The following is a 25,317-nucleotide window of genomic DNA, read 5'->3' as shown; positions in this document are numbered from 1 at the left end:
CTGCTTTGTTCAGTTGAGCGAAGTACAATAAAGTTTATTGAAAGAATGGAACGCAAGTTGCATTCCAATTCCTCGGTTACGTATTAAGTTTACGCTAGAGAAGGAAACTGTTCCCTCCCCGTGATGACGACAGTGCCAGGCGGCGTCACTGATGAACTCTACGAGCTGTAAGTTATCCTGTATGTATTTAGGAATTTTTATGTACTTTTATGTGTTTTGAAGCTTGAGAAAGGCATGCTCAGTATGCCGAAATGTGTTGCTATTAAACATTTAGATTTTGACTGAAGGTCTCTGCCGGATCATTAAGTCATACACCTTTGGCTTGTTTAAGAGCGCGGGTGCTATCGTTTACATTTTTTTTCCTTTTGGACATCTGCAAAATTCACCAGCTCCTGGTCATCCAGGTTGCTGTCAGTGACCCAGGACGTCTCTCCATCCCATTGGATTACAGCCCAAAGATTCCCTTATATGCCTGCTTGGACAGTGGGTGCCGGTGAGAACCCCTGACAGGGTTAACCGACCAAGCACCAGGTGAGTTGTTAGTCACTCTCCACACTTTCTACATGCATCTCACAAGGCTCAATTCTAATTAATATTGGCTGGTTATCTACAAGAAAATGTTTGATATATTTGTATAAATTAAAATCATGTTATTATGTTCAATGGAGCAAATAAATTACATTCTGAAATAGAAATGTTTAATGTCTTGTTTTTTAAAAAATGGCCAAAAACCAAATTGGCATTCTAAAGAAATGTGGTTTTTATGATGATTTTGCTAAGTAAAGACTATTCCATGTGTCAATTTTTCCAAGATACAGAAGTGTTCATGTAAGAGACTGTCCACTGTTGTCTTGGGATCTAATCAGGATGGAACAAATGGATAGGTTCAAATTTGCAGTGCCGCAAAAGGATATCTACATTTTTGCCACTTGGAAAATAGTCACCTTTCAGTTCCCGAGTCAGTGACTTCAAGTAAATGTTATATGAAAAAACTGTCATCTGCATCAGATGACTTTGATATACTCAAGTAATTTTTTTATTTCTAATACATAAAAGCCTACAAAGTTACATTCCGGTAAATTACATATTGGTTATAAAACTTGCAAACTTCTATTCAAATCATTTTAACTATTGAAACTGGAAAACTAGTCTTTGTGATTTGTTAAATAGTGTTGCAATTCATAATTGCTTTGCAAATAAACCCGTGTATTACTTTTTGAAAAAAATATCTTAGCATTTTAGGACATACAGTTGGTTAAAAACTGTGGCATATATTCACATATCTTCCATGTGGGATTTATCAAAGCTATTAAAAGTGTCTGTGGCAAGAAATCAAATCACTCTTTTCATTTTTTTAAAGGACCTTTTGTAAAATGAAAGCTGGAATCTGACCATTGTTATGGGCAGTTTTCAATTTTCCTGTAAATTAATCCTCCAGGGCACAAAGTTAGAGATACGAGAAATGAATTGGCTGTGCCATTAAAAAAACTATATGGCTTAAGTCGAAAGGAAAATAAAAACATTTGTGTTTAATATCAAGATAACAAGCCTTCATTTACAGATCCTCTTCAAACATAAGTTTCTAGTTGGTTCTCTGAACCCTTACATACGTATACAGTAGATGTTCTTTCAGTTGGTTACCTTGTGGTGACGCAGAAGGAATGGCAAGAGCATGAGCATACCACCATCATGGACCACCCACCAAACATCAATATTTCCTTCAGAAAATCTTTCCTGGTTTCCAGGGAACATTGCCACATTTTTGGTGGCAATCAAAGCCAAATGAGCAGCAGTTGTTTCCCTAACAAGTTCTGCAATTATAAAAAAAAAAAAAAAATAACAGACAATTGCATAATGGGTCACGGCATTTAAAAATCTATAACCTAAATGCCAATTTTTTTCGTGGTTCAAGTATAGCAGGTGTATTAAAACAAGAGGTCGTACCAATAAAATCTCTCCATGTCTGGTGATCTTCTTTCTGTCTCCAATTACGTGGCCATCCAACCAGGACAGTGTTATGTTGCAGCCCTCCAAGGCCACTGGACTGAATCAAATGAGAAATTCCATCTCGAATATTGGAAGAAATAACTACTTGACAGAAACCTTTTACCTTTTCAGATTCCATAAGCCTACGTATAGACTGAAATAATATAGAGATACAAAGTATAAATTTTGAAATTCACACTTTTTTTTAGAATATCTCTACGGAGTAAAAATAAGAATACATGACAACTTGCCTCCTCAGCACGTTGAGATTGTGGATGATTCTCCAAATATGTCCCTTCCAACACAGAGCCAACAATGGTCAATCCTTTACCTGCTTTTAGCTGATTGGTTAAAGAAAGGAGCTGGGGATGGACAACATTTTGGTCTTGATCCACTCGAACTAGAACAAGCAACTGAGGCCTTTAATGAAAAAAAACACAAACCCAGATAAACGCCTGTAATGTCGGGGGGGAGGGGGGGTTTAAATAGTTTGCATACACACCTCCAATTTTTGGTGTGTGGGGGGCCTTCTTCCAATCTTAGAAGAGCATATCGAGCAGCACTGAGTGACAATCCACGAATTCCATCTCCCCACTCTTTCTCTGCCCTGTATGTAGAGATTTGGCATATTAAATGCTCGAATGCCTCATCATTTAGTTATTCTTTTACTACAATAACTAGGAATTTCTGCAGCTGATAAGCTATATAACAAGCATATTATAAAATACATTTGTATATAGATTATGATAAAATAGCATAAAGCACAATGGTGTAATAAACATGTCTTAAAGGGACTTCTAGGCCTGGAGGAACAATGATGGTTGCACCAGCTTCTCTGACTACCTGGTGTACACTGCATATTTGTAAGCATCATTAGTATAAGACACTACACCTGCTTTCCTTAACCAGTACTGCCCACAAAAGCATTGCTGACCAGTCAGAGCAGCATGTAATGTAATACACAGTGTGCATCAGGTAGTCAGGGAAGCAATTTGGCTATCTTTGTTTGTCCAGGCCTGAAGGGTCACTTTAAGGGGTTGTCTTAGAATCATCTTTCATCACCTGGCTACAGAGTAGATGGTAAAAGTCTGATTAGTGGTGAAATTACTGCTAAGACCCCTACCAAGCCTGAGAATGGGTCCCCTACCAATCAGACTTTTATCATCTATCCTGTGAATAGGCGAGCAAGTCAATTGTGGAACAGCTGCCATAAAAATAACAAAAGTACAATGCCTGTAAAAAGCATTCATTATCCTTGGATCTATTAGGTTCTATTCAACAGATGTAACGCAATTTTTTTTTGTTGCACAATATACCCTTTCTGAATAAAAACATTTCTCTGGCATGTGAAAGTGACATAGGGCTCATTCATATCTGCATTAGGACTTTCCATTTTTCTGTTCCTTTCTGGAAACGGCAACGGAATGAAAAATTTTAGTTTTTTCACCATTAATTTCAATGGGCTTTCAAAAAAAAAGGAAAGCTTTCAGTTATATTTCCGTTTTTAAGGGAACAAATAGGGCAGTCTGCAGTGCTACTTATTCCGTTTAAAAAACATATCGGAACAGAAGAAAACTGAAAACTTCCAGTTTTTTATGAAAACCCATTGAAATCAATGGAGAAAAAGCAAGTGTTTTTAATTCTGCTTTAATTCCCTTTTTCTATTTTAAGAACAGAACAGTCCTAGGACAGTTGTGAATGAGGCCTAAGTCATTATTGCAGTAAGTAATTTGATTCTTGTGGATGGTCCAAAGACTGAAATTGTTTCTTGGCAAAAACAATGACGTCAAGAGACTGCTCCAAAATACACTGATGCAAATAAAAAAATATTACATTTTCTCTGGCTTCGAAAGGAGAGACTATTTCAAGCATATCTGGGGTTTCACCAGTCATACCCCTGTATTCGTTACACCTCGTTGGAAAAAAAAAGCTTTGAATTTTTGGCTCTCATTTCTTTTGGAAAAATTGTAGCCACTAAGTCATGAGGTATTTTAAGCCCAAAGCTGAGCCATTGGCCAGGATAAGCCATCAATAGTTGATCGGGTGGGGTCCACCGCTTGGGACCCAGACTGATGAGCTGTCAGTGCCGCAATAACACAGGTCAGAGTGGAAGCCTCCACGCCGGCCACTAAATGGGAGGTTAGTGCGGAGACTTCAGCTTCAAATACACAGAGGTCAGAGCGGATGCCTCCGCGCTGACCTCCCATGTAGTGGCTGGCGCTTGTAACTGCAGGCACGGCTCTCATTGATTTCAATGAGAGCCATACTTGGATTTACAGGCGTCAGCCACTACATGGAGGTTGGCAGAGAGGCCTCCGCTCCGACCTCTGTGTTATTGCGGTGCTAACAGCATTCACCCGCTCAACTGATCACTTTGGGTGCCGAGCGGCAGACCCCCCCCCCGATCATACTTTGATGATCTATCCTAAGGATAGCTTATCAATAGTATTTCAATGGAAAACCCCTTTATTGAGAAAAAAATACTTCCCACTTACGCCACAACATCTAATATTAAAGCAAAGTTAAACAAGAATGGTTTCAAAAAATCTATCTTAATATCATAGAAGGCTACTTATTACCTCTAGTCTTTCATTTCAAATATCCAAACTCTGAATCTTTTTTATAGGAAATATAAGTAACCATTACCAAAAAGTAGTCTACTTCTGCACAGCAATACCATCATTAGTTATGTTTTTTGAAGAGTTGTTTTATATATGCTCACCCGCGGTACTCAATGTATTTGTAGATAAGACTAGCAATTAGCATGGCCACAAGAGCATAATACCAAGAGCAGATAAACATCAAAGACAGGCAAAGACTCATTCCAAGGAATGAAAGAGTCCTGCAAAAGAGACAAAATGAGTTTATTCATATTACAAGGGACATTTCTCAGTACATGCTTTTTTGTAAACAAACAAATCTATGAAGATGATTAGAAATGTCTTTCCCAATAATCCCACCTTCCCTTAACCCTTTGCAATCCAATTTTTGATTCAGGCTTTCCTAGGGGGCTCTCTCTTTCTGCCAATATACAATGGCGCCATCTGCTGGCTAGAGCAAGTACTGTGGTATGGGACATGCTGGAGAGGCCCCCCGACAACAGAGTGGCCAGTAATATACAGTAAGAATACCCTGCCGGACATCTTCCAACATTGAAGCTGTACAGCCTTTCAAATCAGAACGTCTTTAGATGTCAGACAGTGGATTGGAAAGGGTTAAAATTCAACTTTGCAGCTGGCTAGTCTATCGTCTGAACCTGCTATAATAAAAATGCTTTGGTCTGTGGGCCTACCTAGTCTACTACATGCTACAGTGCCCTTTCTTTCTTTATACAGAATATGGCTTAGGGATGACAACTGTTTTTCTTTTTTTTTTGGGGGGGGGGGGGGGGTGAATAATAGCCTTCTGGAGCAACCAGAAGGCAAATAAGTAACTTTCAAGACAATTAAATAACATTTTTGAGAGAGTTTAAAATGAATGGTAATTAGTGTTTTCATTAATTATTATATTATTTGAAAGGTGGCTTTCTCTGACATAAAGGTTGTATCAAACCAACTTCTCCACATGTTTTCATATATTCCAGGCCTTCACTCACCAGTGGTAATATCGGAAGCGAGGCCTCCAGTTGGGAGTCCTGAGCAATGTCTGAACTGCGCAGGCCAAGTTAACAAACATGTAACACATCAAGAAAAACCTGCAGTCACATAAGGAAGAAGAAAAGACAGGAACTAGAAAGTTAGAAGCAGTCATGAAACTTAGATTTTGACTGATGATAGATGTGCGTATTTAGGCTGCAGTTACGCATCCATAACATGTACAAGTGTTCCCACCTAACCGTGGGTCTCCTATCCCGAACTATGAGCATCATCATTTCCCATGATGCTCGCAATTCGGGTCAAGAGACCTAAGGTCAGGCTAAGACACTTGTCTGTATGACAGATGCATAAGTGCAAAATACACTCACTGTCACCAGCCTTAAGGTGGTGGAAATAAAAGAAAAGAATCTGAGATTGATGTTGAAAAGAAGGAACAAATTAATACACAATAAACATACATGGAAAGAATTGGAGCGACTTCATCCAGAGATGCTATGAGGATGCCAATCTCACAGATGCAGGCCGTTAGCAACAAAGCCCATGTTGGTTCTCCATTAGCCTTTCCATGGCCAAAAACCTGTGTAGAAAATAGAAGCATAAAGCCTGATCAACACTGTATACTAATACAATGACTTTTAGTATTTACACAAATGAATATCACCTTCCTGAGATTCAAGTGGAGAAAAACTTAAAAAACAAGAATATAGGAAATATGAGTGAAACTATTAAAGCGGTATTCTGGAACTTTATCATGGATGACCAATCTTCAGGATAGGTCCTCAACAGCGGTTCAGCGGGCGCCTGCAACACGGGACCCAGCCGATTAGCTGATCATTAGGTTCTCTCAGTACAGCAGAGTTTATTATTGATGACCAATCTTCAGGATAGGTCATCAACAGCAGTTCGACAGGCGCCTTCCACTTGGGACCAAGCCGATTAGCTGATCATTAGGGTCTCTCAGTACAGCAGACCGGACACCGTCATGACTGGACAGCACTGGAAGTGTAATACCAGCTTCACTCCCATTAAAATTATTGGTAGTACTGCCTCCTACCGTGTTTCCCCGAAAAGAAGAACTACCCCGAAAGTAAGACCTACCCCTGTTTTTGAGCAGGCTTAAAATATAAGCCCTTCCCCGAAAATAAGGCCTAGCTAAAAAAAAAATCAATACTCACCTGGCGGACGGCATCTGAGTCCCTCACACTGGTCCCTGGCGCTGCTGCAGGCTGCAGTGTTCTCTGCACTGAGAAATCCTCTTCTTTCTGGTGACTGGGCTTTGAATACCCTGCCTCCAGCAAAGCAAGCGCTGTGATTAGAACAAGCGCTAGCCAATCAGAGCGGGCGCTCGATCATTCACAGCCATTCAGTGAATGCCATCAATGAATGGCTGTGATTGGCTCATCGAGCGCCGGCTGTGATTGGCCGGTGCTCAATCCAATCACAGCGCTTGCTTTGCTGGAGGCAAGGTATTCAAATCTCTGTCGCCAGAAAAAAATATCTCAGCGCAGCGGACACTGCAGCATCGCCACCGGAGACCAGCAGTGCAAGGCACCGGGATGCCGCGGACCAGATGAGTATAAGTCCCCCCACCCCCAAAAATAAGACACTGTGCCTCTTTTGGGGCAAAAATTAATATAAGACAGTGTATTATTTTGGGGGAAGCACAGTATTACACTTCTAGCTCCTCATTGCAGTCAGAGTTGGACTTCTTTGTATTGTATTTTTTACTTGTAGCTCAATGAAGGACACTTTAGTCCGAAACGTTGCTACATATTCTGTGCAATTGGAATCCATGTTTACTAATACACAATAAAGAACAGCATTTTATATACATTGTAATGAAATTGGTGGGGCAGTTTCTACTCCTAATTAATGGAATATGATTGAGACCTTGAGGCAGTAAGGGTTCTAAACATTCACACAGCAAGGATAAGGCCCAATGCACACAGGCGTATTTCTGCTTATAGTGGGAAATCACAGCATGTTCTATTCTAGTGCGAGCCTCACACAGATGGCTTCCATTGCAGTCAATGGAAGCTGTCCTGCGGATCCGTGTCATCATCGGCATCACGGCTCTGTACTGTACATGTGCGGCGGCGTGCCAGACGGCATATCTGCAGTGCAGAGAGGACGCCGGACAGGTAAGCCCGGCGTCACCGCTGCTGCACAGGGTCTGATTCCGCTGCGAGATCTCACAGTTGCAATCCGACCCGGTCGTGTGCATTTGGCCTAAAACTTGTTATACAAGAGACCAGTGTGAGCATTTGACTATCTTGAGCATAGGTCATCAATAAAAATAGCCTGGAAAACCCCTTTAGGTCTCAAGTTAAACTTTGCTACAGCTGTAGTACAGTATTTTACCAGAAGAAGCTAATACAAACTTATATACAAAGAATGGTGGTGATAATGCAAGGGTTTGGGACGGTTTGGTATGAATTCATCATCGGTGTTTGAGGAAAATGTGAAATGATGTCAGAAGACTGAAGCTTAGCCAAAAGTAGGCCTTGAAACATGACAAGAGCCCCAAACATACTAATAAATCCAAGAAGGTATGACTAAACGTAAAAGAAATGAACTTTCTTTAATGGCCAAGTCAAAACCCAGATCTAAATCCCATCAAGGTGGTTATATATGCAATCCTCATACAGTAAGAAACCCCTCAACCATCAGATGGCTAAAAACCTTTTCCATGGAGGAATTAGAAAAGAAAATCCTCCCTGTTGGTGTTAGAGACTGGCAGATGGTTGTAAGAGGCATCATTTGAAGGTATATCTACTTTGTAGAAGGCAATGGCATACATATATGTGAACTTTTTGTTTAAAGTGGAACTACACTTTACAAAAACTTGTGACATGTCAAAAGTTTTGATCTGTGGAGGTTCAGGTGCTGAGTCTCCCACTGATCACTGAAATGAAGGAGCTGCAGTGCTCACCCAAGCACTGTGCCCCTTCAGCTGTCTTCATTGCCTTTTGGCTTTTCTCGGCTGCTGGAGATAGATGTATGAACAGCTACACATCCATCTGCAGCTGCCAAGAACAGCCAAAAGGCAACAAAAAACAGCTGAAACGGCACAACACTCGGGTGAGCGCTGCAGCCCCTTTGTTTCAGTGCTCAGTGGGGGTCTCAGCAGTGGGACTCTCACTGATTAAAACTCTTGACATGTCCCTCTGAAATGTCAAAAGTTTTTCAAACGTGCAGTTACTCTTTTGTAAATTATTGTAAATGCAATGCATTATTGTTTTTTGGCCAATTTTTTCACCATTATTGTAATATGCTGTTTGAATGAAGATTAAACATTGATATGTCCATATATGCTTTATGTATGGCATCTTTTCTTTTTAGGCCAACTGCACACGGGCGGGTCGGGGCCCACAAGCGGGATTCCCACCGCGGAGTTCGACCCGGGGCCTGGCCGGTGACCCCAACGTACCTCTTCGCCCTCTTCTCCTCTGCTGCTGATGCGACGGCCGACATGCCGGCGCACATGCACAGTACATGATGATTTCAGAATGGCTGCGGGACGGGCGGCTTCCATTGACTTCAATGGAAGCCGACTGTGCATAGCCCGCACAAAATCACAGAATGCTGCAATTTCTCTCGCACGAGCAGAAAATCACAATCAATTTGCGCTCGTGGGCAGGAAATCGCATATTGTCATAGAATGCTATGGGCTGGATTTGCTGCAGAATCCAGAGGCGGAATCCCACTCCGAATGCAAATCCACCCGTGTGCAGAAGGCCTTAACATGTTTGTAAAAACTATAAACTAGATAGTATCTTCAGAGGTTTTGATGCTTCAGAGCCTTGTTTATTTTGCTTTATGTAGGGCAAAAGTGATGTGTTCGGTTTAAAAACATCATCAGCGCTGCAATGAATATCACAAGTTCCATAAACACAATAAAATATACTTACCCTTAGGAATGGTACGATGCCATCTCGTGATATAGCTTGTAGGAGACGTGGAGCTCCAGTCAAGCTTTGCAAACCAGCTCCGCAAGTAGAGAAAAAAGATCCAAAAACAATGACCCACGGTGAAGGCCAGGACAATGTTCCTACCACTAAATTTCCATTAACTGCTTCTCCGAATCTGTAAAAGAACATAATGCAGTAAGTTGAAATCTTTGTTTCAAAATTATGCATATAACACCTATACCTTTCAGAATAAATATAACACAAAATGTGAGGATTACCAAAAAGGCCATGTTATACAGGAAAACACAAAAGAGGTATCTATGAAACTGTCTTCTGCCCAAACTTCCATTGTTGTACACTAACAACTATTTTATGATTTCTTCACGTTACAAAAAAAAATTTAGGATACTTACTTGTCACGTAAAACAACACCTTCTATGCATGCGCCAAACAGAATTACAGAAGAAATATCTGTTTAGTTGTAAAGGGAAATCTGAGACAAAACTTACGAAATCAGAAACAAAGTGGACAAAATACAAATTACAAGGCTGAATTTACTGCTAAGCAAGCAGGTCTGTGTCTATATTGTTTTTCTTTTACAGGATTCATAAATCCCACCTCCAGGAAGCGATGCTCTGATTGATTCTCGAGCGTTGCTCAGTCATTCAGAGCAGCACTCAATGAGCCAATGCAATGGCTGCAAATGGTTAATCGAGCACTGCATTGATTGGCTGAACAGCACTCGAAGAATCAATTACAGTCATCGCGTTGTGGAGGCGGTATTTATGAATCCCATAACCAGGAAGTGATCTTCTGTGGGCGGCCAAGGACTGCCAAGGAGTAGAGGGTACATGGGATCCCCATTCTTGGGAACAATGGTCATCTCAACAGTGAGACCCTTACCGATCAGACTTTTATCACCTATCTTATGGATAGGTCATACAAGTCAGTTGTGGTACAACCCCGTTAATGTTTAGCTTCTCACATTTCACTTACACTATTAATATTGAATGAACAACTTTAAATATGATCCTCCTTGTATGTGTTTAAGATTTTTACTTTTTCTTTGTCCCCTACTATAGGATGTACGCAGAGGCGTAACTTGTAGCTCCTGGGCCCCGATGCAAAACTTGTAACAGGGCCCCCAACTATAATGCTTTACTCATAGTACTGGGTTCCCTATATGGAGAAGAGAGGCCTTATGGGCCCCCTAAGGCTCCTGGGCCCGGGTGCGACCGCATCCCCTGGATCCTCTATAGTTACGCCCCTGGATGTACGAATAGGCCGAACTTTTAGGTTTCCAGGACAATGCCATTGTTTATGACTTATGCTATTTCACATTATAGCAAAGCCTATGCCAACTTGGGATTGTAGGATGAGTTCTGGTGACAATACTCTGTCTTCTCAATACTAAAAAGTTCCACATAAAACCGAAATTCTGAGTCTTTGTTAAGGATACATACAAAAGATGTAGTGGCAATAGCCATTATAGTGCCAATAGGGATAGATTTTTGTGCGTCACGGAGATCTCCAGACCTGTTAGAACCGGCCATTATTCCTGAATGATTGGAAAAAAAGTGAAAACTGAAAGTAATTACTCAGATACCAGATAGAAAATGAAACAGTAGAAAGAATATCTAATGACATTGCTATTACCATGATTCGCAAACACCTTACCTTTCGCATTTCTATACCTTTATCACCCTTATCCGGAAGCCTATTTATTTAGTTGAAGGTGCGAAAGCATTTGGTTTGGATGCTGTTGCCTTAGGCTTGCCACATTGTAATTAGTTCCATGCATGTGACAATTCAGGAGATTTTCGAAATGCAATGAAGGAAATTTGCTAATTTCTGATTGGTCTACTGTCATTTTATTTTTTTTATTTTTTTTAGGGTCTTTTAATCATTTCTTTTAGGTACTTGGTGTCAAGGAATTTGCTTATTAAATCACTACACGGAAGTGATAATATGCGTTTCCATTAAAGCTCAATTATCTCAAACTGTGAAAAGTGATTAAAAATATTGTCAGGTTGAATATTCCAATGCTCAAATTACTTCCTCCTACAGATGCTTCTCTACTAATCAAAGGCAGAAGTGCGTCATGACTCATGAACCACTGAATGCAATAGAGATAAGAAAGCCTGTTTCACACATTCAGATCAGCAAAACGGATGTATGATGAAGCAGGATGCATCTGTATTTGCATTCATTGTTACTATTTTCTATTGGGTAAAAACAGATACATTTTGGCTCAATCGAAAATGATAATAATGCATGCAAATACAGATGCTGCATGAATACAACTGTATTTGAATAATTCTCCGTAGACTTCAATGGGCATTTTCTATCTGCAAAATTGATTAAGGCTGGATTCAGTTGACCGTATGTCGGCTGGGTTTTCACGCCCAGCCGATATACGGTGTCCTCATCTGCACGGGGGAGGATGGAAGAGCCAAGAGCAGTGCTCTGAGCTCCCGCCCCCTCTCTGCCTCCTCTCCGCCCCTCTGCACTATTTGCAATGGGGAGAGGCGGGGCGGGGGCGGGGCTAATTTGCAGAACTTGGCCCCGCCCCATCCCACCTCCTTTCATTGCAAATAGTGCAGAGGGGCGGAGAGGAGGCAGAGAGGGGGCGGGAGCTCAGTTCCTGCTCCTGGCTCTTCCATTCCCCCCCCCCCGCAGATGAGGATGACGTACATCGGCTCGGCGTGAAAACCGAGCCAATATACGGTCGTCTGAATCCACCCTAAAGGAGTACATGCTGCATTTTGTACACCCATGTGAATAGTTCATGATTAGATCCATATTACAGACAGAAAAATAGATAGTTGTATTATGGATAAAACATACACTTGTCCAATAGCAGCCTGAAGGCCCCTTGACCCCTTCAGGACCAAGTTTTTTTTGGTCCAAAGGACCAGACACTTTTTAGGGATTTTACCCAAGTGGCGGTTTTACTGCGCTATTTTTTCTTTCTTCAACTACCAAAATGATTTTCGCTGTGTTTTTTTCTTCGTGACATTTATGGCTATTTTATAATATCTTCTTTCACTGACTTTTTCCCCCCGTTTTTTAGTTTTAGGGTGACTACCCACTACAGTTTTTTTTCACAGCGAAATTCGCAGCGTTTTTTTCTACAGGGGTCTATGGGACTTGTAATGTTAAAATCGCAATCGCGCAAAATTGCAATTTACCACGAAATCGCGATTTTGCGCGATCATGATTTTAACATTACAAGTCCCATAGACCCCTGCAGAAAAAAACGCTGCGAATTTTGCTGTGAAAAAAAACTGTAGTGGGTAGTCACCCTTATTATTGGAGATAAAAAGCTAAAAGAACAATTTTTTTTTTTTTAAATGTATTGTTGTTTATTTTTAAAATTAGTATGTTTACACTAATAAAATACAGGAATGGGTTCCACATTTTGTTTTGGACGTTTTTATATATAATTTGTATAGCTTTGGGTTACAAGCTGCATATGGCGATGTTCTGGTTGGCAGTCGGTCATTTTCTTTTTAATGTATATATTTTTTTTTAATTTATTTTAGTAACAATTTTTTTAACAGCTCTGTCTGTCATTACTTTATATAAGATCTCAGTCACTGTCAGAGTTGATCTGGGTCTGACAGGACCCTGCAGCTCTGCTGTGCTAAGTGGCACCCGCAAGTCACATGATCGCTGGGTCAAATAGAGGAAGTAATACTTCTTCTTTCTATGCGACATAACCTGTACAGAAGAAGGCAGAAGTAGTTGAAAACCGCTTTTACCTTCTCCTCTTGGTCTTTGGCCGTGACCAACAGCTAAGATCCTCACCTGCTCCCACTTAATTGCAGGAGCTTTAATTTCACGCTGTACTTTTGCTGTCAGCCAGGATTAAAGCTCAGGACCAAGTTCCGTAAATTTACCGCTTTTGGTCCTTTAAGGATTGACATGGTCTAATGATTAGGCACAAATGTTTGTGCCCCATCATCAGCCTGTCTAAATATGCTGGGGATAAGCCGCCGAAAAAGCGAACGCTAATTTGTCAGCTGATTGGATCTTTTATGTAGGCATAAAAATGCTCGCTCATCGTGTAAACAAGGAGAAGTGCTGCTGATGAATGCTAAGTGAACAATAGTAGTAACACAATTTATTCCGTTTAACAGTGAACTTCTACCACGTGTGAACAGCAGTAACAAGCGTCAATCAATATGCTGTTTATCAACTGGTGCTCATTATAACGAGCAGAAAATCGGCCCATGTTTACCCAATCATCAGCTCGCCTGAATATGATGGGGAGCAGCCAACAAAGCAAAAATCTTTTGTCAGCTAATTGGATCTTTAATAGAGATGAGCGAGTATACTCGCTAAGGCACATTACTCGAGCGAGTAGTGCCTTAGCCCAGTATCTCCCCGCTCGTCTCTAAAGATCCGGGGGCCGGCGGGGGGCCGGGAGGAACGGAGGGGAGATCTCTCTCTCCCTCTCTCCCCCCTGCTTCCCACCGCAACTCACCTGTCACCCGCGCCGGCCCCTGAATCTTTAGAGAAGAGCGGGGAGATACTCGGCTAAGGCACTACTCGCTCGAGTAATGTGCCTTAGCGAGTATACTCGCTCATCTCTAATCTTTAACCTTTTCCAATCCAATTTTGGATTCAGGGTTTCCTAAAAGGCTTTCTCTTTTTGCTGGTATACAACGGTGCCATCTGCTGGCTAAAGCCAGTGTGTGTGCGCCAAAGAGGCCCCCGACAGCGGAGTGGCTGGAAATAGATGGTAAGAATACCCTGTTGGACATCTTCTGACATTGGAGCTGTACAAGCTTCAATCAGAATGTAGGAAGGCATCAGGTAGTGGATTGGAAAGAATTAATGTGGGCATAAAACTACTTGCTTCTTGGCAGCACATCCCTCAGTTTAAATAGGGGCATGTGTTGCTGATGAACGTCAGGCCTCATTCACACGAACGCTGTTTTAGCGCATTAGAGGCACATGAAAAGATAGCTTCTTTTAGAACCAATAGTTTCCAATAAAACCGTTCAGATGAAGGAATTTTAGACACGCTAAATACTGGCACCAATCAAAGATAGGACATGCGACTGTAATATTTGTATCTGAGGTGTGTGGTGCGTGAAAAGATATCTTTGCTGTGTGCTTTCCAAAGACTCCTATGGGAGCTGGAAAACATGCACCTCCGATCGTGTGAAAGGTCTAATTCAAATAGCTTGAAATCGCCAATTCACGTGACCTTTAGTGCAGTATAGCCGCGATCATTACTATAGCCAGTATAGTAATGATCATTTGTCCCCACACTTGCAATGATCAATAAGTTCAACGATTTCAAATCCCCTTAACAAGCGCCAATCAACATGCTATATGGTTAAAAGGGAACATTCACACATCACTAATTTGCTGCAGATTTTGTGGGGATTTTGGTGCAGATCTGCAGTAGATTTCACCCCTTCCACCTGAATTCAGCCTGATGTTATGAGCCGTGATCGACACAAATCGAGTAGCGCTCATTTAATTTTATTCTAATGTCCTTATACACGGGCTGGGAATCGGCCTACAGGGACAAACAATCACCACTTCGTTTGTCCCCATCCAACGGCCGTACATCACCCTGTTCACACGAGAAGATGCGCCACTGGCCATCAAGCATTTTTATGCTTGATGAAACTGAACAATCGGCTGAGGAATGAGCATTCACTCATTCGCCAGCTGGTCATTGGCCCATTTACAGGACTCAGTAGGAACACTTGGCCCCAATCACTGTCTTGTGTTAAAGGATATTCAGCCCATTTTAAGATTTCATTAAAAGTAAGAGAAAAATATACCATCTTCTTCAGTGAGCAAAATGTTCCACAAAACAAAGATTGAGCATCGACAAGTCCGAAAAATGAATATAGATGAAATGTATAAAGTTTACCTGTTACTGAAGGAAAATAAATTCCCACCAGGAGTGTGAAGTACGTTGTCATATCGCTGAAGACATAAGGCTGCTCCAGTTTGACCGGGTCTCCAGAGGATACAGATACCATACCACTTTTCTCCACCATAACACCTTTCGCTAAGTAATTCGACCACACGTTTTCTGGAGAATTTTAAATGAAAAATGTAAAGGATGATTAAGCCCCCAAACTTATTGTATTTTCACATAAGAATCATGCAGCTCATTTTAACTTTCGCACTATTTTTATGGTTTCTAACAATGTATAACAATTCCCTCTTGTAGTAACAAAAGCTTTTTATCTGCCTCTGCTACATTATTCACCTTGAATAAGTGTGCTAGCCACTCCAGGAATGCCCTGAATCTCTGTGACGTTATTCAAAGAGAAGTACAGGTCACAAGTCGCATTCAGAAATGGAGAGGAGCAGAAAAGAGCCCATAGCTTGGTGGTGACTGTCTCGTTTCCAACCTCTATAAACTTAGCACAGACATCAAAGTCTTTTTGGGATAGAGTGCGGTTGCCAAGGATGCAGATACTGAAAAGAAGCAAAGAAAGAAGACAGCAGGAACGGTGAACATTATTAGAGAAATGCGAAATTGCAGCCAAAAAGAAATTACCGTGATACATACAAGCCCACAGGGACAAGAATTAAGAACCTCTTTATATAACCACTTATATACAATGTATTTTTCAACTGAGTAAAACTCTTGAATCCTATACTGGCATTTGGGTAAAAAAAATGATTCTAGCATTGTTCTTACCATGGCAGTATAATTATGGTCATTTTAGACAAGCTGATTATCATTTGAACAAGCGAAAAATGTCATCACTAGTTCGTTAATTCTTGTATAGTCTGTTTAGACAGGCAGAGGCATTGTTGGCTTGTTCAGGCAAGAATCGTTTAGTCTTTCACATTCACTGCATTCTGCATTGATTACTAATAAAATGTGGGTTAATTGAGATACCAATCTAGCTAATCTAGCAACTCATAAACAGCTGTACAGTTCAAGGCTTTAAACTTTGCAATCCAATTTTGGATTCCGGGTTTCCTAGGGGTTTTTCTTTTTATGTCATTATACAATGGTGCCATCTGCTGGCTAGAGCCAGTACTGCGGTATGGGACATGCTGGAGAGGCCCCTGACAACAGAGCGGCCAGTAATATACAGTAAGAATACCCTGCCGGACGTCTTCTGACATCGGAGCTGAACAGCCTTCAATCAGAATGTCTGAAGATGTCAGACAGTGGATTGGAAAGGGTTAATTGAGCACATTGAGTAATCATCTACAGTGATGGAATAAGTGAAACTCTGTGTTAATGACTTCTTTAAGAGCTAGTTCCCGAAAGGTGTTTAAGTTAAGGAGATGAGATTGGAAGTGCGTGTTTTACTGATGCTTTGCCCATTAAATAAATACACACAAAGCCTGGTTACTGAAAATCTGTTCTTCTTAAGAAAGAACGGTTAGTGTGAACCATGCCTTGATGCAAACAACTTTTTCGAAAAAGGGTTATGGAGATGCAGAAAGCTGGAAAAAGCTACAAAATCAGTGTTAAACAATATAAAAGATCACTCACAGACCACACTAGACAATGATGAAAGAGGTGAAAAACAATCAAAAGGTAACAGCAAAAGACCTACAGAAGACTCTACAAACTGCCAAAGCCTCTATTTATGTGTCCACTATTAGAAAAATACTGAACAAGAATGTTTTTCATGGAAGGACACCACAAAGGAAACCTCTGCAGTTCAAAGAATATTTTAGTCCATCTCAAGTTTGCTCAAGAGCCGATGGATCTTCCAAAACACTTATGGGAAAATGTTACATATACAGATGAGACAAAAGTGGAACTTTTTTAGCAAAAATGCACAGCCTTATGTTTGCAGGAAAATCATATACCAATAGAGAAACCTTTCAGAATGTCACAAGGTGTAGAGCTGACAGACTTCCAATGGGCTATAATGGTGGGATGTCACCTGAGCAACCAAACAGTATGGGACAGTATTGGACCTTAAAAAGTCAATTTTGGTAATGTTATTTGGAAATAGAAAACATCTAGTGTGTGTTCAGTGTGGCAATGTTTGGGAAGACCTTGACAAAAAAATTGACAGAACATGGACAACGAAGCCTTGTACGAGCTGTGAAGGCATCACACACATTGCCAAAACACTTGCAGGAGGTCTTGTAGGCCATAGGAACATCCATTAGCACTGGAACTATCTGTAGGGAACTGCATCCAAAGGGTTACCATGGATGAGTGGCTGCACACAAGCCCAACATCACAGCAGGGAATGCACAGAAGTGCCTGCAATGTTGCTTGGAGCGTCCTTCTTGCACTGTAAATGAGTGAAAGCAATTGCTGTGGACAGGTGAATGACAGTACAACATCTTTCGATCAGGTTGCCGCACTTGAGTGCAGCAGTTGCCTGGAGAGTGTTTTCTATGTGACTGCATCATCTCAACAGGGAAGTTTGCAGGAGGTTCTGTTATGGTGTGGGGGTGTTTCTGCCAGGAAGTACTAGGGCCATTGGTTATAGTGAAGTTCACTCTCAACGCCAATGGGTACAGAGATATTCTGGACAATGAGGCATTACTTACGCTGTGGCAATACTTTAGTACAGCTCTGTGTCGCTATCAACATGATCGAGCATCATATCATATAGCAAACAGTGTTCAGGTATTTTTTGAGGAGTAGAGTGTCTGCAAACCTAATTGACCAGCCAAAATTCCAGATCTCAATTACATCAAGCATCTTTGGCATGAACTAGAATGCCATATGCATGAAACCCAACACTCTCATCATCCCTCGCATCACTATATGAAGCTCTCCTCGAGGAATGGAGGCAAATCCCTTCACACACCGAATTGTGTGGTAAGCAGCCTAGAAGATTTACTGCAGTCACTGAGGAAAAAAGCAGTCCAACACTATGTTGAGAAATGTAAATAAAATCAAATTTCATCGTCTTATATGTCATTGTAGAGTATATTAAAAGTCATATGATTTATTAATTCTGCAATATTACAGAGAGTGCTGTGGATTCCTCTGAAAATGCTGCAATTATAGTGCTGTTAACCCTACTGAGATGCTGGGACAAGGCATCCCAGAAATATTAATAAACTAAAACACATTTGAGGGAGTAATGGACCAAAATTCCTCCTCAAAAATGAGCAAATGTTATTTGCAACTACAGGAAATGTTTGGTGCAGATGAGTGTTGCTAAACCAGGATTTACAGGTTATTAAGTTCAATGGTCCACTTACTTTTCCTCCATGCATGCTGGATATTTACTCAATGCGCTCAATAGAAAACATGAACAGTAATACTGTTTGGGTGTTATCAACTTAGCTTAAAGTCAGATTAAATCTGTCTATAATTATGACTTAGATAACAGTCATATCACATTTTACTAGTGATTAATGCAGAAATCCAGGTAATTCCAATGGGTACACTTAAGCCTCGTTCAGACGAGTGTGGTTTACACGCTGCTACAGCAGTGTGTAAACCACGCTGCTGACACGCAGGAATTCTGCGGTGAACGAGCTGCTTTGTGCTCCGCTGAGCAGCCCGTTCGCATGTCCGTGCTGCAAGCAGAGTGCTTTTGTGGCTCGCATAGGAGCCTGTGGTCAGCAACATGGACAGCGCTGCAACACAGAGCTCATAGGCGAGTCGGCACTCGCTGTCCTATCTTTTTTACCAGCGCAGATTCTGCACTGGCAAAAAAGCTCTGTGTGAGCCCTTCCATAGCAACCTACTGGTTGCTATAAAAGCGTGGTTTACACGCTACTGCAGCAGCGTGTAAACCACTGTCGTCTGATCGAGGCCTTACTTTTTCTTGCAATTGTAAATACCTATTTTTGGGGGGGAAAGGGACATTTTTTTGCATTCTCCTGATTAGATCCGATCCCATTATTAACTGTCATTCAGAGCCGTAATATGACTCTCTGAATAAGGCTAATTCTCAAGGGTTCTTGTTCCTCTTATTGAATTATCTTCCATTACCTAATGGCCCTATTACAAGTCAATGCGATCTGTCAGGATCTACTACAAAATCCTCTAAAGCTCCTCAATGAAGCTATGATGCTACTCTGAAAACAGACTAACCTTGCATCGTTAAAACGTACTCATACCATTGGTTCTATGACCAAGCATTCCGAGTAACCCAATTACTTTCCAAATAATTTTGGTTGATTTTAAAACATGGGAAAACTTGGCAAAAGAAATAACTAGAAGTAATTCTTGTAATATATGTTGAAATTATTGTAAAGCAACAATATGCATTTGCAGATTTCTGCTAGACTTTAGTATACAGCACTATGACTTTGTGCCTTTAATACAAAATTAGTACTTTTAATTTTGGTTTCTTCTTTTTTTACATTTCCACTCCTGCCCAGGAATTAACACCAGACTGTTTAGCACTGCAGTTTCCTGGATGTACCCTGCAACTCAGCGTGTTTTCAGTACAATTTCTGCATATATTAATTGATATTCATATGCAATGTTGAAGACATCTGGTCAGATTAAACCAAAGGGCACATCTATTCATAAACCTCTAGTTCAGATAGCATCACCTTGAATCTGCTATCACTTTCTCCTGGAATATGGACTGCCAATCAATAATGTACTGAACCCCAGAAGTTCCTGTCTACCAAAAACTGTTGTATATAGGTAGTCCTTGTTCCCCAATGTCTCATACTTCACAAGAACTATGGTGTGGGAATTCTCCCATCTGACCCATATTATCTGACCCTCATCTTATAATGAGAAATCCACTGTTCATGACTTTTAGAAGCCAAACTTAGATTTATGAAATGCCAACTGTTTCAGCATGCAGACTGCAATTAGATTAGTTAGACCTTGTCCACATGACGGCGGCTTCAGTGCTCGGCGCCTTCTTCTTGTCAATGCAGAAGGCCCCTTGAGCTGTTGTCTGTCAGAAATCCATTGAGTCTCGTCCAGACCAGCATTTTTTTGCGCACAAATAGTTGTGCAAAAAGATGGCCACTCGCGTGTGGAAAAATCATGTAAATGAAGCTAAAGGCGCGATCTACATTTACGCATAATTTGCTCGTTCACACAATCCGTGGTGCGTGCTACGTGTTAATTCTGCTCCCAGAGAAGTCAATGGGAACTCCTGCGCAAAATGCACCAAAGATAGGTAAGGGTCTGTCTTTTCTCGCAGCACACACCCTAGATACGTCCATTGTAGCCACGCATCTCCTATCTTTTGCAGGTGCGAGTATTTTGCGCGTCTGAAAATCGTTCATGTGAACGCTTCAATAAGAAACCATTATTTTTGCTTTTTGTTATTTTGGTTATTTTCCTGCCTGAGGTGTCTCATGTGGCAGAGGTCATGTACAGCTAAGTACTAGAGGTGATACTTTTACTGTGGAGTTTATTCATCCTTACCTAGCTCTGTTATGTACACTCATTGTCAAAAAAATTCAACCACTTAGAAAGAGTTGTCAAAATCGAATGAAACCTTATATGGGTTATTGTATTGTTGATATAAGTAAGTAATTACAATATCAGAGCGAAAGGATAATGAAAACTTGCATGGAAGCTCTACAACCCTGCTGGTCTACCTCTAGATTGGAGGCAAGATGTGGTACGGGTGGGCATGAAGGTATAGAGGCTTTGTATAGTATCCTACAGCATATTGGTCCACATTTGCTGTTACTGAGCCTCTATATCATGTAAACTCATAGGCTGTCAAAATTGGCATCCCAGATGGTCCCATGCATGTTCTATTGGAGATAAATCTGGTGACCGAACAGGCCACAGATGTTGTGGGAACATTCCTGTGACCCCCTTGTGTGTGCGGCTGAGTATTATCCTTCTGGAAAATGCCTTTTGGAAGCCACCATGACAGAAACACATGTGGCTGCAGGATGTCCTGAACATATTACTGAGCTGTCATTGTCCCTTGTACCACTACTAGGGGTGACCAACTGTTTTATGCGATGGACCCCAGATCATCACACCAGCAGTGGGGGACAGTGTGCCACTCCACCGCAAAGGCAAGATTGAGAAGTTCATGCCTAGATCTGCAAACATGAACCCAGCTGAACCTGGATTTGTTGCTGAAGACAATCGAGTTCCACTCCATCAGTCCAGTTTTGTCATTCATGACATCACTGCAGATGGAAGCGATGGTAGGTGGATGTCAAAGGCAGTACACGGAATTGGTTGCCACGAGATCAAATGTCCTACAGCCAAGAGATTGGAAATAGACACAGGAGCCTGTAATATCGTTCCACCTGTTTCTGGATAATGGACAGTGAAACAGTTGAAACTGCTCATACTTGTCGGACAATAAGACAATCCCCTCTACTGATGGTCTGTTTTTTTTGACAAAGAATGTATATGGATTGCTTTTCCATCTGCTCTATATTCTTCCCTAACCTCAATCTAGGTACAGACTAGGTCCCCTAGGCTCATGAGGTGGGGCTGTCCCTATTGAGGTGAATACCCCACAATTTTTGTAGGCCTGGTCCACCACACCAAAGTTGGTAAGGGATAGCATTCCCACTCCTGCGTTTTTGTTATATTTTTACTCCTTTTGTGTTCCTGTGTTTTCTCGTTTAAATATATGTCTATATTTGTCCCAACATGGACAAAAATACTATCTAGTTGCAGAATGCAGAAAACCATCTCAAATTCATTTGATTACTTTTGTGTACTCAACATGACCACATAAAGGGGTCAGACTATGTATGACTACCGGAACATGGATATAAAAATTATGAATGAAGCTATTCAGCAATGTTTATCTGGTGTATCCAAGATTTACAGATACAAGGTGGATGAAAGGATGAAATAGAAGTCACAGAAGAACTGAATTTTAAGAATAATTAAGGAAACTCACGGAAAATCTGGTGGGTCAAATGCAGACTTAATGACTCCGGCATATATTGATAAGATGGATAGGATCACACAACCCAAGAACACCAGCGCAAACTTATTGACGTACTTCACTCCCACAAAAACCACAATGGCCATGCAACTTAGCACACACGTGCCATATACACGCATGTTATTAAGTAGTGCAGCACCCTCGCCAGCAGCTTCCTTTGCCTTAAAGATAGCCATTCCAGGGAAGAGATACGTCTAGATAAAAGAAAGTTATGAATGTTAAGGCAAGCATTTTACTTAATAGTATTTGTAATATACAATATAGGAGGTTTTAGTGATATGCTATTAACTTTTTCCTAACACTTAATCAGTTCTAATCAAGTGAGAAAAGTTGTAAAAAAAAGCTCTTCAGTATCAATGGCCTGATGGAAACAAGATCATTTGTTGCAACCGTCCATTGTAATACAGTCCCCTTTGAAGTTTCCCTATATTGCGTTTCAATGTTTAAAGGCTATGGAAACGTTTGCATATGAAAACTCAATAACTACATATCTTATTAAGTTCCTGCAAAAAAAAAGATATAGTTACATGTTTTATTTTTGCATTGAGTTTCTCTTTGTCATGCATTTAGAAAGCCTCATGCTTGGTTTTCAGGCTTTCCCAAGTTCAAGTTTCTGGCTGTTAAGAGGTGGGAGGGAGGGCTCCCAGAAACTTGGTCTGTCTTATGAATGTGCACAAGCTCAGCTCCCCCTCCCCTCTCGTCTTTCAGAGGCTGTGTAGCATAACCACACCCACTGAATACTACACAGGTATCTCTCATACTCTCTCTGAGTAGCAGCTAGTCTCATTCCCCCTCACGGTTGATACGAGTAAAAACTACACCTGGAGTGAATTACAGCCCTCTGTAATACCATAGTAGCTTTCCCTACTCTGCTCTCTGTCCTCCTGATCTCCTCCACTTTCCCCTGGCACTGTCATGAAGCCTTTTGTAATAGCTCAGTGGAAAGGCAGTGAATGCACCTTCACAGCAGGCTATAGGAGGAGCAGTCAGTTTACTCTAACAGAATTTGCTAAGATTTCAGTCCTCCAATCTGCAGAGCCTTGGAAAACAATACAAGCAGAGAAATAAAACAATCAGAAATTTTTAATGAAAACCAATTACAAAAAGTTTTAATTTCCAAAAACAAATTGATTTTAAAAAGCATGCAAAGTTGTATATAGCCCTTAGCTATGTAGCTAGTATAGCCAAAAGTCATATATAATGCCACAGAGGCTACTTATGTATTAATTGTTCCTGCTTTCCCTATAAACTTGGATCCTCTGGTTTTGTTGCACTTATCCTTCACATGTGCTCTGCTCCATGGTCTTCATGCGTTAGACCAATGAATGAGTACTCCAGAATCTCAAGATTAAAACATCGGAAATGTAGTATTTGCTTTGAAGTCAAGCCTTGATTAAATGTTACTTCCACAAGCAAATCTTATCAACTCACCAACAGAATCTCGATGGTTCCCAGGATGTACATGGCTCCTGCGAATGTGGTTCCCAAGTAAAAGCAAAGTCCCACAGCTCCTCCAAACTCTGGACCCAACGAACGAGAGATCATGTAATATGAGCCACCAGCTACGGAGAGATAGAGTTCTCAGAAACATACACTGAAATATGGGCAATATCACACATAGTATCACCGCACTGCACCTTATACCACTGCACTATTGATCAATGCACTGCACCCAAGTATTCCTCCGCTTAGTGCATTAGGTTTCACATATTTGGCCTCACAATGTATCACTACGCTATAATCGTTATCACAAAAAACAACTTGATACAAATTCCTAAAACACAACTTCATTGCAATACTTTCTTAGTTCTATACTTGTGTACTAGACTTTCCATATTCTTCTTTAGGACTAATCCCCTCATGCTCTTATTTAATCTTATTTATGCAAAGTTCCTGCATCTGGCATATAGTCTCCAACACCCCCACACACATTGCGTCTGCATCGCAGCAGTATTGTGTACCCCCACCCCATTCCTCCCACGCATTGCATCTCCCTTATTTGGTTCATCTAAAATTCCCCCTACCTGGTACAACTCCATTGGTAGCGATGGCGCTCATTGAGATAGCAGTCAGCATGGTCTGCAGAGCAAACACAGGTAGGCGCCATGAGCCTGTACCCAACGCATAATGGGGTGGGGAAGATGATGACAGGAGCAGTGCATCATAAGGGGGAAGACATGAGACGCAATGCATCATGGGAGGATAAGAGAAGCAGTGCACCATGAAAAGAATTTGTCTCAGGTACAGTGCGTGGTAAGGTGAAGATGTCAGACGCAGTGCGATGTGGGGGATTTTCTGGTGCAGTGCATGGTGGGAGTAAATGATATCAAATGCAGTGCACAATAAGAGGATGTGATATCAGATGCAGTTCATACTCAGACTACATTGGCTGAGATACAACATTCACTCAGACAATGGGAACTGAGATGTAGTGCACACTCCATGTGATATCAGGTACAGTGCAAACTCCACTGGATGATATCAAATACAGTGTGCATTCACAGGATATGAGATCAGATGCAGCGTACAACCAGGGAGCATGATGTCAGATGCAGTGAACAGTCTGAACATGTGATATCAGATGCAGTGAACAGCTGGAAAGTAGAATATACGACCGAGCCACAATCAGATTAGGTCAAGTTAAATGTAATTTGTTTTTTCCATGCATTGCAATGGATCCCTTTTGTAGATGGAATTTCAATCACTTAGGACATGATTTAAGAATATGGTAACTGATATGTCCGATATCACATGACAAAGGTAGATACAGAGGATGCAATGTCATACATAAGGAATGAGACACACATGGCGTGATGTCACAGAACACATACCATGACAATTAGGCACAAGCACGTACAATATGGTTTTATACTGAAGGCCAGTTCTAGTCAGGTTGGTGGTGGACTCACCTGACAGATCAGAAAGTAATCATGCAGGTATTGTACAGTAGACCAGCTTAAAGATTGTCTACCGGCAAAACCAAATCATTTA

At 41.1% G+C, this 25,317-nt stretch overlaps 1 protein-coding gene across 2 annotated transcripts in view; it reads right to left on the bottom strand.

Moving 5' to 3' along the window:
* The window catches only part of SLC12A5 (solute carrier family 12 member 5), a 73,594-nt gene that overhangs the window by 12,196 nt on the left and 36,081 nt on the right, over positions 1-25,317 (bottom strand). For both annotated transcript variants that reach the window (XM_066586721.1, XM_066586722.1), the window contains exons 5-19: positions 24,351-24,405; positions 23,758-23,888; positions 22,279-22,520; positions 15,738-15,949; positions 15,393-15,557; positions 10,953-11,051; positions 9,907-9,964; positions 9,494-9,668; positions 6,041-6,159; positions 5,582-5,680; positions 4,709-4,828; positions 2,489-2,593; positions 2,238-2,406; positions 1,945-2,140; positions 1,642-1,811 (exon numbers count right to left, since the gene is read on the bottom strand). In XM_066586721.1, the coding sequence (XP_066442818.1) occupies positions 1,642-1,811; positions 1,945-2,140; positions 2,238-2,406; positions 2,489-2,593; positions 4,709-4,828; positions 5,582-5,680; positions 6,041-6,159; positions 9,494-9,668; positions 9,907-9,964; positions 10,953-11,051; positions 15,393-15,557; positions 15,738-15,949; positions 22,279-22,520; positions 23,758-23,888; positions 24,351-24,405 (2,115 nt within the window). The remainder of the gene's footprint in view (positions 1-1,641; positions 1,812-1,944; positions 2,141-2,237; positions 2,407-2,488; positions 2,594-4,708; positions 4,829-5,581; positions 5,681-6,040; positions 6,160-9,493; positions 9,669-9,906; positions 9,965-10,952; positions 11,052-15,392; positions 15,558-15,737; positions 15,950-22,278; positions 22,521-23,757; positions 23,889-24,350; positions 24,406-25,317) is intronic.

This window comes from Eleutherodactylus coqui, chromosome 13 (assembly GCF_035609145.1).
Source record: "Eleutherodactylus coqui strain aEleCoq1 chromosome 13, aEleCoq1.hap1, whole genome shotgun sequence".
Classification (NCBI taxonomy): Eukaryota; Metazoa; Chordata; class Amphibia; order Anura; family Eleutherodactylidae; genus Eleutherodactylus; species Eleutherodactylus coqui.
Note: the sequence above shows the minus strand (reverse complement) of the source record. Positions and strands in the feature narration are given on the sequence as shown.